At 41.1% G+C, this 13,177-nt stretch overlaps 1 protein-coding gene across 2 annotated transcripts in view; it reads right to left on the bottom strand.

The window, feature by feature from the left end:
* Window positions 1–13,177, bottom strand: part of LOC149452041 (uncharacterized) — an 860,283-nt gene that overhangs the window by 19,479 nt on the left and 827,627 nt on the right. For both annotated transcript variants that reach the window (XM_089689852.1, XM_089689853.1), the window contains 2 exons: window positions 3,481–3,759; window positions 101–199 (listed from right to left, as the gene is read on the bottom strand). In XM_089689852.1, the coding sequence (XP_089545978.1) occupies window positions 101–199; window positions 3,481–3,759 (378 nt within the window). The remainder of the gene's footprint in view (window positions 1–100; window positions 200–3,480; window positions 3,760–13,177) is intronic.

Genomic DNA, 13,177 nt, shown 5'->3' with positions numbered 1-13,177 from the left:
TGCTTTGCGCTAACAAGAATTTTTAAAAAGCTACCTAATCCTCAGAATGCCTGAAGAATGCCTTGAATTGTAATAAAATATTTATCATTCACCAACTCACCTGAGATTTTCTTCCGGAGTATAACTGTCACTAGCAGGATTAAAGCAACCAAGACAAGGGGAATTGTAAGGGCGACTACGATGTTATAATGGCCTGGTTCTGCAGATACAAAAGTAAGCAGGAATGTGAGTAATAATGTAAGTGCTACAGAAAAAGAGAGAAATAAAACATAAATAGAGAATAAAAACTGTGATAAGAATAAAATAGAATGCACAAAAGAATGAAGAGGTTCCACATTTTCCACATGTGGGTGTGTGTGTGTGTGTGTGTGTGGGGGGGGGGGGGGCTGGAGGGTACTGTCCACTGACTGACCGTGTTCTTAGAAACTGTAAGAAAAGCTGCGATCTGTGGGGAATCTGAGCTCCTATCTGTTGCCTAAACCTTTGTTGGAGTGTTGCATGATGTCCAAACCCTCAGCTCTTATTTATAGCTTCATGATCACAAGACCTCCTTCTCTCTAGTTCCCTGGTCTCCTCCTCCCATGCCCGCCTCCAGGACTTCTCCAGGGTGTCACCCATCCTCTGGAACTCCCTGCCCCAACCCATCAGATTATCACCTACTCTCCTCTCCTTTAGGCGCACCCTGAAAACCCATCTCTTCAGGGAAGCCTACCCCACCCCCTGCTAACTTGCCGACCTCCTCCACTCTTCCTACCACTCCATCCCCCACAGCTATCTCCTCCTGTGCCACCACCCCCTCCCTCCTAGATTGTAAGCTCGAAAGAGCAGGGCCCTTGATCTCCTCATGTTTTGCATTGTATTGGTATTGTTCTGTCACATGTTCTGTCTCCCTTTGTAATGTACAGCGCTGAGCGAACTATTGGCGCTTTATAAATACTGTATAATAATAATAATAATAAAAAATGATGTTTGAGCCCTTAACTGAAAGCCAAATGATGCATGAATCTTTATTTAAAACCCACATGATGTGTATCCCTTTATCTGAGAGATGCATGATTTCTGAGTTATTATCTGCAAACCAAGTCCAAGACCTCTAAGAACAGCAAGGTATCTGAGAAAATTAAATATATAAATTGTGCCGCGCTCCTGTGTATAAATAATTACAATATTCACTGTTTCAAAATGACAATCCAAAGAAAAAAAAATGAAAAAATAATAAAATAATATATATACTTCTATCTAGTGTATAAAATACAATTATCATCTGCTTATAACATCATAAATAAATACCGCATACAGTGCTGGTGACAATAGTAAATAGTGATAAAAACAATATATATGAAAAAGTGCTCATAGACAGTCCTCCTTTAAATTATGATGGTGCAATCCCATAATCCACGTGTAGTGTGATTTTATTATGCGCTCACCTCAGGTTTTGCCTTATAAAAAGGCAAAACTAGCTTTTTGTCCTTATAGGACTGCTGGGATGATCCTCCTGCTTAGGATATTCCTGATGGCAAATGGGATGATTATACTAGATCTTAATCCACCTGGGATCTCTGGAGTGATTATGCCTGCTGCTGATCAGGATTTGATGGCTGGATGGATATTTCGCTTTTTCTTCCAAAGGTCTCCTTCCTCCTATACTGATTTTTCTCCAGTATATCACAGGATGATTGTATGAAGAAACAAAACCATCATAGTGCTTTATCCTTTTTAAATTAAGGCTTTATTTGCTGCTGCAAGTTCCATACAGAGTTTTTAGCATAGGCTTCAGAGTAAGGCAGTTTCAGCCTGTCCTGCAGTTTCTGCTATGCTTGCCGTGCTGTGCTGTGTCCAAGACAACGTCGTGATGTCAGAGCCCCTCCCCTACGCATTACGTCACCGGGTCATGTGACTTCATCAGGGGGATATGAACGGTATCTGAGCCCTTATCTCATAAACATCTAAGACCCAATCTGGAGGCTGTACTTGGCAATTGTATAAGGGTTCATGTACAGTACACTGCAGCTGCTAAACTGACGTTCAGGAGCTGTTCAGCGTTTTTTTCAGCAGCCCCGGAACTCTCCATAATGTTTTCCTATGTGTCCATGTACACATCGTCTTATACAGGCAGTTGAGTTTAAATTTTTTTGAACGCACTAAACTTGCATTCAGGAGTAGATTTTACCAACGTTTCAAATGCCAAACGCTTGTAAATGCGGTTAACCGCATTTATAAGCGTTTGCGTTTAGAAGCGTTTTTTAACTGTTCCATATCCAGATGCTGTCCAGAACTTTTTTTCATCATCAGAAATGCATGCAAAGCTTTTTCCATGTATTCAAATGGACCCGCTACACCAACGCAGTCAGTTCCAGGTTTTGCGTGAAGGAAAGAATGGTAGAATGCGCCGCATTATGCTCATGATGGGATCCATAGTGAATACAACCAGAAAAGACAGGTCATCTCAACACATACTGCTCTCTCTGCTTCTGCTCTCTCTATTTCTCTCAAAATGTCTGAATAGTTAATTAGTTACTATTTGTCAGTGCATTCTGGGCATTTGGGAAGGTCTCCTGAGGTTATCTTTTAAAATTACTTCTAAACACAAATGCGCATAAACACGGTATGTAAACACGGATGAACTGATGTTTTTTAACCTACGTTTTCCAGCAGTCAGTTTCCATCATTCAGAAGAGTTTTCCAAACATCTCGTGTACATGAGCCCTAATGAGCTATTCATAAACCAAGCTGAATATGGCTAATTATGGAGCAGCTGACCTCACTGGTAAAAGGTACCAGCAGATAAAAACAAACAATTTTTGGACAAATCCTTAATGACTGAATGTCATTCTGAGTGTGAGCATGGAGAGTGAAGAACTGCAACACACTAAGAACACTCAAATATAATTAATTTGCTGGACTGGAAAATCTTCCAGCAGTTTATCCTTTTCTGCCTACTATTTTTTTTATTTATTATAATCAGGAGTAAAAAAATTAAGTAAAATGTTTCATTTTAACCCATGTAAAGAGTCTTTTTGTATTTTCATTTTCAGGTATCAAAAGGAGCCTTGGGCTCATTTTCACATTTAATTGTCTGTATCTATCTATCTATCTATCTATCTATCTATCTATCTATCTACGTAAGTTTATTTACAAAACTCAATAACTCCAACTCAGACATTTCAATTGCAGAAAGGGAGCCTGTGAATAAACAGCTTCTATGCTCGTGAGAATCCAGTTCTGTATATAATTATTGATCAGAGTTGTTCTGTCTCTTTAGAAACCCATAGCGGTCTTGGAATCCCATTCACCAAAGAGAAGTTTTTTGCTGATTTACCAAAATCAGAGAAAACAGGAGCAAATATAGAGCTTTTGCACAAATAAACAGCCCAGGCAGTGGCCACTGCTTCATTTTTGTTGAAGGTTTTTTTTGAACCAGGCTTTGTAAATAAGCCATGTTGCATGGCAAGCATTCATTTATATACGAAATGGACTCACCCCATTTCACGCTGAGAGTCTCATCCCCAAGACTGCTGTGATCCACATGACAGGAGTAAGTGTCTCCCTCCTTGGTTGGCACTTCCACACTGACTTTGATCTGATAGGTGCCATCAGGATGGGGGAGAATTGGAGTCATTTCATCTGAAGGAACATGATCCACCCCATTCCTCATCCACTTCACATCCACATCTCGGGGGTGAAACCCGTACACCAGGCAATGAAGTCTGGTCACATCATCCGACTGACGGCGGCCCCACACCTTCACCTCTGGACGCACTGAGAGGGAGAAAAATAACTATGTAAAGATTTCGATGGCAGAGAAATATGAGGGAGTGATTTATGGACAGATCTTTCATGAAACTTTACAATACACAGTATCTCCCAGAAGTGAGTCCACCCCTCACATATTTGTAAATATTTGATTCTATCTTTTCATGTGACAACACTGAAGAAATGACACTTTGCTACAATGTGACGTAGTCAGTGTACAGCTTGTATAACATGTAAATTCACTGTCCCCTCAAAATAACTCAACACACAGCCATTAATGTCTAAACCGCTGGCAACAAAAGTGAGTACAAGAATACACAGGCAGCTGATCGTTGTAGGGGCTGAAGCACCAAATGTGCAGTTTGACCTACCTATGCGGCTGGTCAACATCTTGTGGTGAATGGGGCTCTGGAGGGGGAGCACTCAACACAAAGATTTTTATGGATAAGAAGATCGATCACTGAATCACATAGTATCACATGGGATGTGAATGTGGAAACTGTTTCACATTGGGACTTTAAATATTTGAATGTGGAAAGTGGTGTACTGGGACTTTAATATTTGTACACGAGTGCACTGCCTATATGTATTTTAATGATTTATTTTCTTCATGCCTTGACTTGAAACCGGTTTATATTGGGAGGACTGATATCCATGACTGTTGTACTATTTGCACACTTATTTGCACAGTATTTCACTAATATAGCACAGTTTGTTAGCATTGGTTTCTGCACGCACGGTATATAGGAATGCAAACTTCTCCCTAATCATAGGGATGAACTGAGACCCTGGGGAGGAAGGGTACATACAAGGCATATTATGTTTCATATGGTATAAACTCACATATTTAATTGTGGGCCACAATCACGAATGTAGTGATGCACATTTAACCACTAGTGGCAGTGCAGCATTTATTTATGTTTGTATTCACACACCTGTGGTATTGCTAGCAGCAGCCAGCTTCATCTACACATTAACCCTAGTCCGCTTCGCAGGTTCCATTTATACTCTTCTTTCCATTAGTTTCTGCTGGTAGGGCAGCCCATTCCTGTCAATGGGCTGCCCTACCAGCAGCACCGCAGTTGCACAGATGTTAACCAAGGGCTTATTCACATGCTAGGTTGGGGGTGGTAAAACCATGTGGTTGAGCCATTTTTACCACATCAAACTTCTCCCCTTTAGATGCAGAAACAGCATCTGAGGGTGTACACATGCATTGCACAGTTGTAGCCTGGTGATGCTTCATTTAGGGGGTTAAAACAGGGGGTGGCATAATGCCTTTTTTCACCGCCTGTCAAATGCCTCTGAAAAGCAGTCTGAGCATGGATCACTTTTCAGAGGAGTGGCAGTTCTTGCTGCTATTACAAACAAGCACTAAATGCAGTTCTGGTCATATAGGAATGGGAGTCAGGATTAAAAGTAACGTACATACATACTGTACATACATATAAACACACACACACGCATACAGTACATATAAACAGCCTTTTAAACAATCGCAGGACTTTTATCTTCACTCACACAGCGGTACTGCACTATAGGGGGAGGCAGAGAGCACAGCACTTGGGAAGACACCTCCTCCTTAAGCACTCTCTGACCAAACTCCTGCAGTGCCAAATTACAGTCAGGCTGAGGATCATATCCCCCTTATGTATTATACATGGAGATCATATCCCCCCTTATGTATTATACATGGAGATCATATCCCCCCTTATGTATTATACATGGAGATCATATCCCCCTTATGTATTATACATGGTGATCATATCCCCCCTTATGTATTATACATGGTGATCATATCCCCCCTTATGTATTTTACATGGAGATCATATCCCCCCTTATGTATTATACACGGAGATCATATCCCCCTTATGAATCATACACGGAGATCATATCCCCCCCTTATGTATTATACATGGAGATCATATCCCCCCTTATGTATTATACATGCTGATCATATCCCCCCTTATGTATTATACATGGTGATCATATCCCCCTTATGTATTATACATGGAGATCATATCCCCCCTTATGTATTATACATGGAGATCATATCCCCCCTTATGTATTATACATGGTGATCATATCCCCCCTTATGTATTATACATGGAGATCATATCCCCCCCCCCCTATGTATTATACATGGAGATCATATCCTCTCTTATGTATTATACATGGAGATCATATCCCCCCTTATGTGTTATACATGGAGATCATATCCCCCCTTATGTATTATACATGGAGATCATATCCCCCTTATGTATTATACATGGAGATCATATCCCCCCTTATGTATTATACATGCTGATCATATCCCCCCTTATGTATTATACATGCTGATCATATCCCCCCTTATGTATTATACATGGAGATCATATCCCCCTTATGTATTATACATGGAGATCATATCCCCCCTTATGTATTATACATGGAGATCATATCCCCCCTTATGTATTATACATGGAGATCATATCCCCCCTTATGTATTATACATGGTGATCATAGCCCCCCTTATGTATTATACATGGAGATCATATCCCCCTTATGTATTATACATGGAGATCATATCCCCCTTATGTATTATACATGGTGATCATATCCCCCTTATGTATTATACATGGAGATCATATCCCCCCCTTCTGTATTATACATTGAGATCATATCCCCCCTTATGTATTATATATGGTGATCATAGCCCCCCTTATGTATTATACATGGTGATCATATCCCCCCTTATGTATTATACATGGAGATCATATCCCCCTTATGTATTATACATGGTGATCATATCCCCCCTTATGTATTATACATGAGGATCATATCCCCCTTATGTATTATACACGGTGATCATATCACCCCTTATGTATTATACACGGAGATCATATCCCCTCTTATGTATTATACATGGAGATCATATCCCCCCTTATGTATTATACATGGTGATCATAGCCCCCCTTATGTATTATACATGGAGATCATATCCCCCTATGTATTATACATGGAGATCATACCCCCCCATATATAATATACATGGAGATCATATCCCCCCCATATTTATTATACATGGAGATCATATCTCCCCTTATGTATTATACATGGAGCTCATATCCCCCTTATGTATTATACATGGTGATCATATCCCCCCTTATGTATTATACATGGAGATCATATCCCCCCTTATGTATTATACATGGAGATCATATCCCCCTTATGTATTATACATGGTGATCATATCCCCCCTTATGTATTATACATGGTGATCATATCCCCCCTTATGTATTATACATGGAGATCATATCCCCCCTTATGTATTATACATGGTGATCATATCCCCCCTTATGTATTATACATGGAGATCATATCCCCCCTTATGTATTATACATGGTGATCATATCCCCCCTTATGTATTATACATGGAGATCATATCCCCCCTTATGTATTATACATGGAGATCATATCCCTCCTTAATCTCCTCTTCTCAAGAGAGAATAAATTCAGTTCCTCTAATCTTTCCTCATAGCTGAGCTCCTCCATGCCTCTTATCAGTTTGGTTTCCCTTCTCTGTACTTTCTCCAGTTCCCCAATGTTCTTTTTGTGAATTGGTGCCGAAAACTGAACTGTATATTCCAGATGAGGTGTTACTAATGATTTGTACCGGGGGAAATGATATCTCTCTCTGGAGTCTATACCTCTTTTAATACAAGAGAGGATTTTGCTCGCTTTAGAAACCGCAGCTTGGCATTGTATGCCATTTTCAAGCTTGTGATCTACCAGAATCCTCAGATCCTTCTCCACCATTTATTCCCCCAGTTGTACCCCCCCCCCCCAGTATGTATGATGCATGCATATTCTTAGCCCCCAAGTGCAGAACCTTACATTTATCAACATTAACCAATACACGCCCGGCCAATAGCCAAAAGGCGGCTGGCAAAATGTACTGGATTTCCGGGTTGGATGCCAAATGGCGTCCTCCTGCACATGCGCACTTTTCACGCTTGTAGAGCCGCGCAGCGGCGCGATCTGTCACCGGCCGTGTACCTCGGACACGGCCGATGACAGATCTGAGTATCGGCCCCATTGCAGGTACCATGTGACCTGCTGTGACCAATCACAGCAAGTCACATGACAGTTGTATACAATGGATGGCTTCATTCATGCCATCCATTGTATACTACTGTCTAGCTGTGAATGGTCACAGCTAATCACATGCACATGTCATGTGATTAGCTGTGGCCAAATCACAGCTAAGCACAAAAAAAAACAAAAAACATTGTATTACTTTGGACATAGTGAAATATGAAAAAAAAATCTTAAAAAAAAGAAAAAAATGCAATAAAAAATTAAAAATAATAATACAAAAAATATATATATATATATATATTTTTTTTCATACTGTCACCAGTCAGTGTCCCTGATCACCGCCATGCCAGTTATATGAAGAAGCTGTACTGCACTGGTGACAGTATGTAAAAAAAAATAGTGAAAATAATTTTTTGCATTTTTTCATTTTCTGAAAAATTATGACAAAAAAAATACAACTTCAAAAAACTCGCCATGCCTCTTATGAAGTACGTCGGACTGTCTACTCTGCAAAAAGGGGTCATTTGTTCTGACATTCTTGGACCTCAAGAAATTAGATTGGCTGTCAGAACTTCAGGATTGATCAATATTCAGATCTATACCATAGTTTGTGAACTCTATAACTTTCCTATAAACTAAAAAATACATCCTAATTTGGGTTATTTTCACCATAGACATGTAGCAGAATACATCTCGGCCTAAATTTATGAAGAACAATTATTTATTTGCAAACTTTTATAACAGAAACAAAGAAAAATGTGTTTTTTTTTCAAAATTTTTGGTCATTGTTTGATAATTTAGCAAAAAATAAAAACCCCGGCGGTGATTAAATACCACCAAAAGAAAGCTCTAGTTGTGTGAAGATAAAATTTTAGTTTGGGTACAATGTTGTATGACCGCGCAATTGTCATTCAAAGTGTGAGAGCGCTGAAACCTGAAAAATGGCCTGGGCAGGAAGGGGGGAAAAGTGCCCGGTATGGAAATGGTTAAACCTCATTTGCCACATAGTTGCCCAATTACACAGAGCATTGAGGTCGGCTTGTAAACTGGTGTCACCTGCAAAGACTGAAATGGTATTTATAATCCCAGACCCTACATAGTTTATAAATATACTAAAAAGTAAGGGTCCCAACACTGAACCTTGGGGTACACCACTGATGACCCCAGACCATTCAGAGTATGAATCATTAACCACTACTCTCTGAATACCATCTTTTAATCAGTTTTCTATCCATTTACATATGGATTTTTTAAAGCCTGTAGACTTTACCTTACACATTAGCTGTGTGTGGGGAACTGTGTCAAACACTTTCGCAAAATCCAAGTATACCACATCCACCACCACCCCTCTGTCCAAGTATACCACGTCCACCGCCACCCCTCTGCCCAAGTATACCACATCCACCACCACCCCTCTGTCCAAGTATACCACGTCCACCACCACCCCTCTGTCCAAGTATACCACGTCCACCACCACTCCTCTGTCCAAGTATACCACGTCCACCGCCACCCCTCTGTCCAAGTATACCACGTCCACCTCCACCCCTCTGTCCAAGTATACCACGTCCACAGCCACCCCTCTGTCCAAGTATACCACGTCCACAGCCACCCCTCTTTCCAAGTATACCACGTCCACCGCCACCCCTCTATCCAAGTATACCACGTCCACAGCCACCCCTCTGTCCAAGTATACCATATCCACCACCACCCCTCTGTCCAAAGTTTTGCTCACCTCCTCATAAAAAGAAATCAGATTTGTTCGACAACTTCTGTCTTTCATGAGTCCATGCTGTCTGTTGCTGTAAATATTTTTTCCAGCAAGAACTCATCTATGTGGTCTTTTATTAAGCTCTCCAGTATCTTCCCAACTATAGAAGTTACACTAACAGGTCTATAATTACTTAGCAAAGATTTTGACCCATTTTTAAATATCGGCACCACGTTGGCCTTACGCCAATCCAGTGGTACTATGCCAATCATTAAAGAGTCCCTAAAAATTAGAAACAATGGCTTTGAAATGACAGAACTCAATTCTTTAAGGCCCCGTGGGTGTATGCCATCCAGTCCAGGTGCTTTATTCACCTTTATACTGTCTAAATATTTCTGGATCATATCAATTGTGAGCCAATGTGGATCATCTGGATCATCGTATTCAATTTTTGCAGCCTTTTTTTCCTTTTTGCATATTCTGTTATATTCTTTTTAATGTTTAAACTATGGTCTTCTACCATCATCTCCATCCTCTGTGTGTATTCTACCATCATCTTCATCCTCTGTGTGTATTCTACCATCATCTCCATTCTCTGTATTCTACCATTATCTCCATCCTCTGTGGGTATTCTACCATCATCTTCATCCTCTGTACTCTACCATCATCTCCACCCTCTGTATTCTACCATCTTCGCCATCCTCTGTTTGTATTCTACCATAATTTTCATCCTCTGTGTGTATTCTACCATCGTCTCCATCTTTTATGTGTATTCTACCATCATCTCCATCCTCTGTATTCTACCATCACATCCATCCTTTGTATTCTACCAGCATCTCCATCCTCTGTATTCTACCATCATCTCCATCTTCTGTGTGTATTCTACCATCATTTCCATCCTCTGTGTGTATTTTACCATCATCTTCATCCTCTGTGTATTCTACCATCATCTCCATTCTCTATATTCTACCATCATCTCCATCCTCTGTGTGTATTCTGCCATCATTTCCATCCTGTGTATATTTTATCATCATCTCCATCATCTGTGTGTATTCTACCATCATCTTCATCCTTTGTACTCTACCATCATTTCCATCCTCTATATTCTATCATCTCCATCCTGTGTATTCTACCATAATCTCCATCCTCTGTGTGTATTCTACCATCATCTTCATCCTTTGTGTATTCTACTATCATCTCCATTCTCTGTATTCTATCATTATCTCCATCTTCTGTATTCTACCACCATCTCCATCCTGTGTATTCTATTATCATCTTCATCCTCTCTGTATATTCTACCATCATCTTCATCATCTGCATTCTACCACAATCTCCATCCTGTGTATTCTACCATCATCTCCATCCTCTGTATCCCATCATCATCTCCATCCTCTGTACTCTATAATCATCTTCATCCTCTGTGTGTATTCTAGCATCATATCCACTCCATCCTCTGTATTACTCTTGGCTCCCTCCCCTTCCATTTAGTCCTCTGTCTCTGAGTCCTTGACTCCTTTCCAATCATAAAAAGCAGCAAGTGGCACCATGATGTCACTGCGCGCCCACCTGACCATTCCGAGCGCGGCGAAGACCATCCGAGTGTGGCCGGCTTCGGAACTGTGCATGTAAAAGGATTAGGGCCCATATCAGTATTAACTGCTATCTAGGGCCCAGTTAGAGAGATTTTCCCTCAATTTCTGGTTTTCTCAATTTGTATTACACAGAAAGCTATGAAAAATCTCGCAAATAAAAATCTGGCAGAGCTTCTTGTTTTCCAATTCTTTAATCAAAATAGCATATCTCCTTCTGTCTGTGCTGCTGTAGAATACTTCCTCCTACTCCCCTGTCAAGTAAGTTGTCAGCAGGACAGGAAGTGAGAGAAAATCCCTCTAAGCCCGGGATAGCAGTAAAACCCCTCAGGGGTTCTGGCCCTTCATACTCTGTCTAGCACTAAAAACGGGGAGATATCTACTATACCTACAGTGCAGTCTGCAGAGAGGTCCAGGAGCTAGATGCAGTGTCTGTTAAGTCTAAATTACAAAGTTAGCTGTAAAGAATTTCAAATCCTTTGGAAGGAAAAGAAAAATGTCATATATGTAGTTCAATTGAATTTAGCTGCTTTCCTGGAGTTCAGCTTTAACAATAAATAATAAAACCGTAAGTAGCTGTCCCATTTAGACTGGATTCATATTTTTGCTCTTGTATTGCGGTGGATCTTTAACCACTTGCCCTCTGGAAGGCCAAGCCATGTTTTGCTATTCAGCATTGCATTATTTCCCATGGAAATTGCGTGATCATACAACACTGTACCCAATCAAAATATATGTCCTTTTCTTCACACAAATAGAGTTTTCTTTTGGTGGTATTTGATCACCTCTGGGTTTTTTATTTTTTGCAATATGAACAAAAAAAGACTGAACATTTTGAGAAAAAAACATATTTTCCTATGTTCTAAGGAAGTCCCAGCAATCGGGGATGAAATGCGTTGATGCAATGGGTACGGTTTCCCATCACACTCTTCTGATTGCTGGATTGTGTTCTGGTTTGAATCTGCAGTGATGGACCTGGACGCCAGCTACAGCCAACTTGTACCTACACAGTGCTTTTTGACCCTGCAGACTTGTGGATTTTATTAGCAGGAAGAGGAACAACTGCTCAGTTTACTGGTGCACACTGCAGGTGGAACCATCACCCTTGGATGCCGCAGAGGATGAGAGCTCTGGATACAGCAGGTGTGCTGAATAGCAGCTATGGACACACATATATAACTACTCACATAATATATCATTGTGCTAGGTTGTATGCACACTGGAAGCACATGTAGTGGCACCCTCGCAGGAGGCGCTAGAAGATGATGGTCCCCAAAGGTTGCCCTGGCCTTGCAATCCTTCCTACACCTCTGACCAGGGCAGCCATCAGAAATATTGGGGCCCCTTGCACAGCTTTAGGCTTGCCCCCCCACCCCCCCAAGCCTGGCCACCACCATTCCCCACCGAATCTGCACACTGGCCATCGTACAGCATCCTTCAGTGCACCCACTTTTATTTTAACACTCTTACAACTTAGTATATCCTCCATACTATGTCCTCTTTCTCCTCTGGGCCCATCTCCTCCTCCTCCAGTCCCATCTTCTCCATCCCAAGTCCTCCTCCTCCAGTCCCATCTCCTCTATCCCAAGTCCTCCTCCTTCTCCAGTTCCATCTACTTAATCCCATGTCCTCCTTCTACATTCCATGTCCTCCTCCACCAGTCACATCTCCTCCATCCCATATCCTTTTCCTCCTCCAGTCCCATCTATTTAATCCCATGCTCTCCTCCTTCTCCATCCCATGTCCTCCTCCTCCTCCAGTTCCATCTCCTCCATCCTAGAGAGAGAATGAGAAAGAGAGAGAGAGAGAATGAGGGAAAATGAGAGACAGAGAGAGAAAGAAAAAGAGGGAGAGAATGAGACAAAGAGGAGGGAGAGAACGAGAGAGAAAGAAGGAGGGAGAGAACAAGAGAGAGAGAGAGAATGAGAGGGAGAATGAGAATGAAAAAATTAGAGAGAGCGAGAAAGAGGGAGGGAGAGAGAATGAGGGAAAGAAAGAGATGGAGAGAACGAGGGAGAGAAAGAGAGGGAAAGAGAAGGAGGGAGAG

Source organism: Staurois parvus, unplaced genomic scaffold (genome assembly GCF_062004578.1).
Source record: "Staurois parvus isolate SC_StPar_1 unplaced genomic scaffold, SC_StPar_1.0 ptg000500l, whole genome shotgun sequence".
Lineage (NCBI taxonomy): Eukaryota > Metazoa > Chordata > Amphibia > Anura > Ranidae > Staurois > Staurois parvus.
This window is presented reverse-complemented; position numbering and strand designations above follow the sequence as displayed.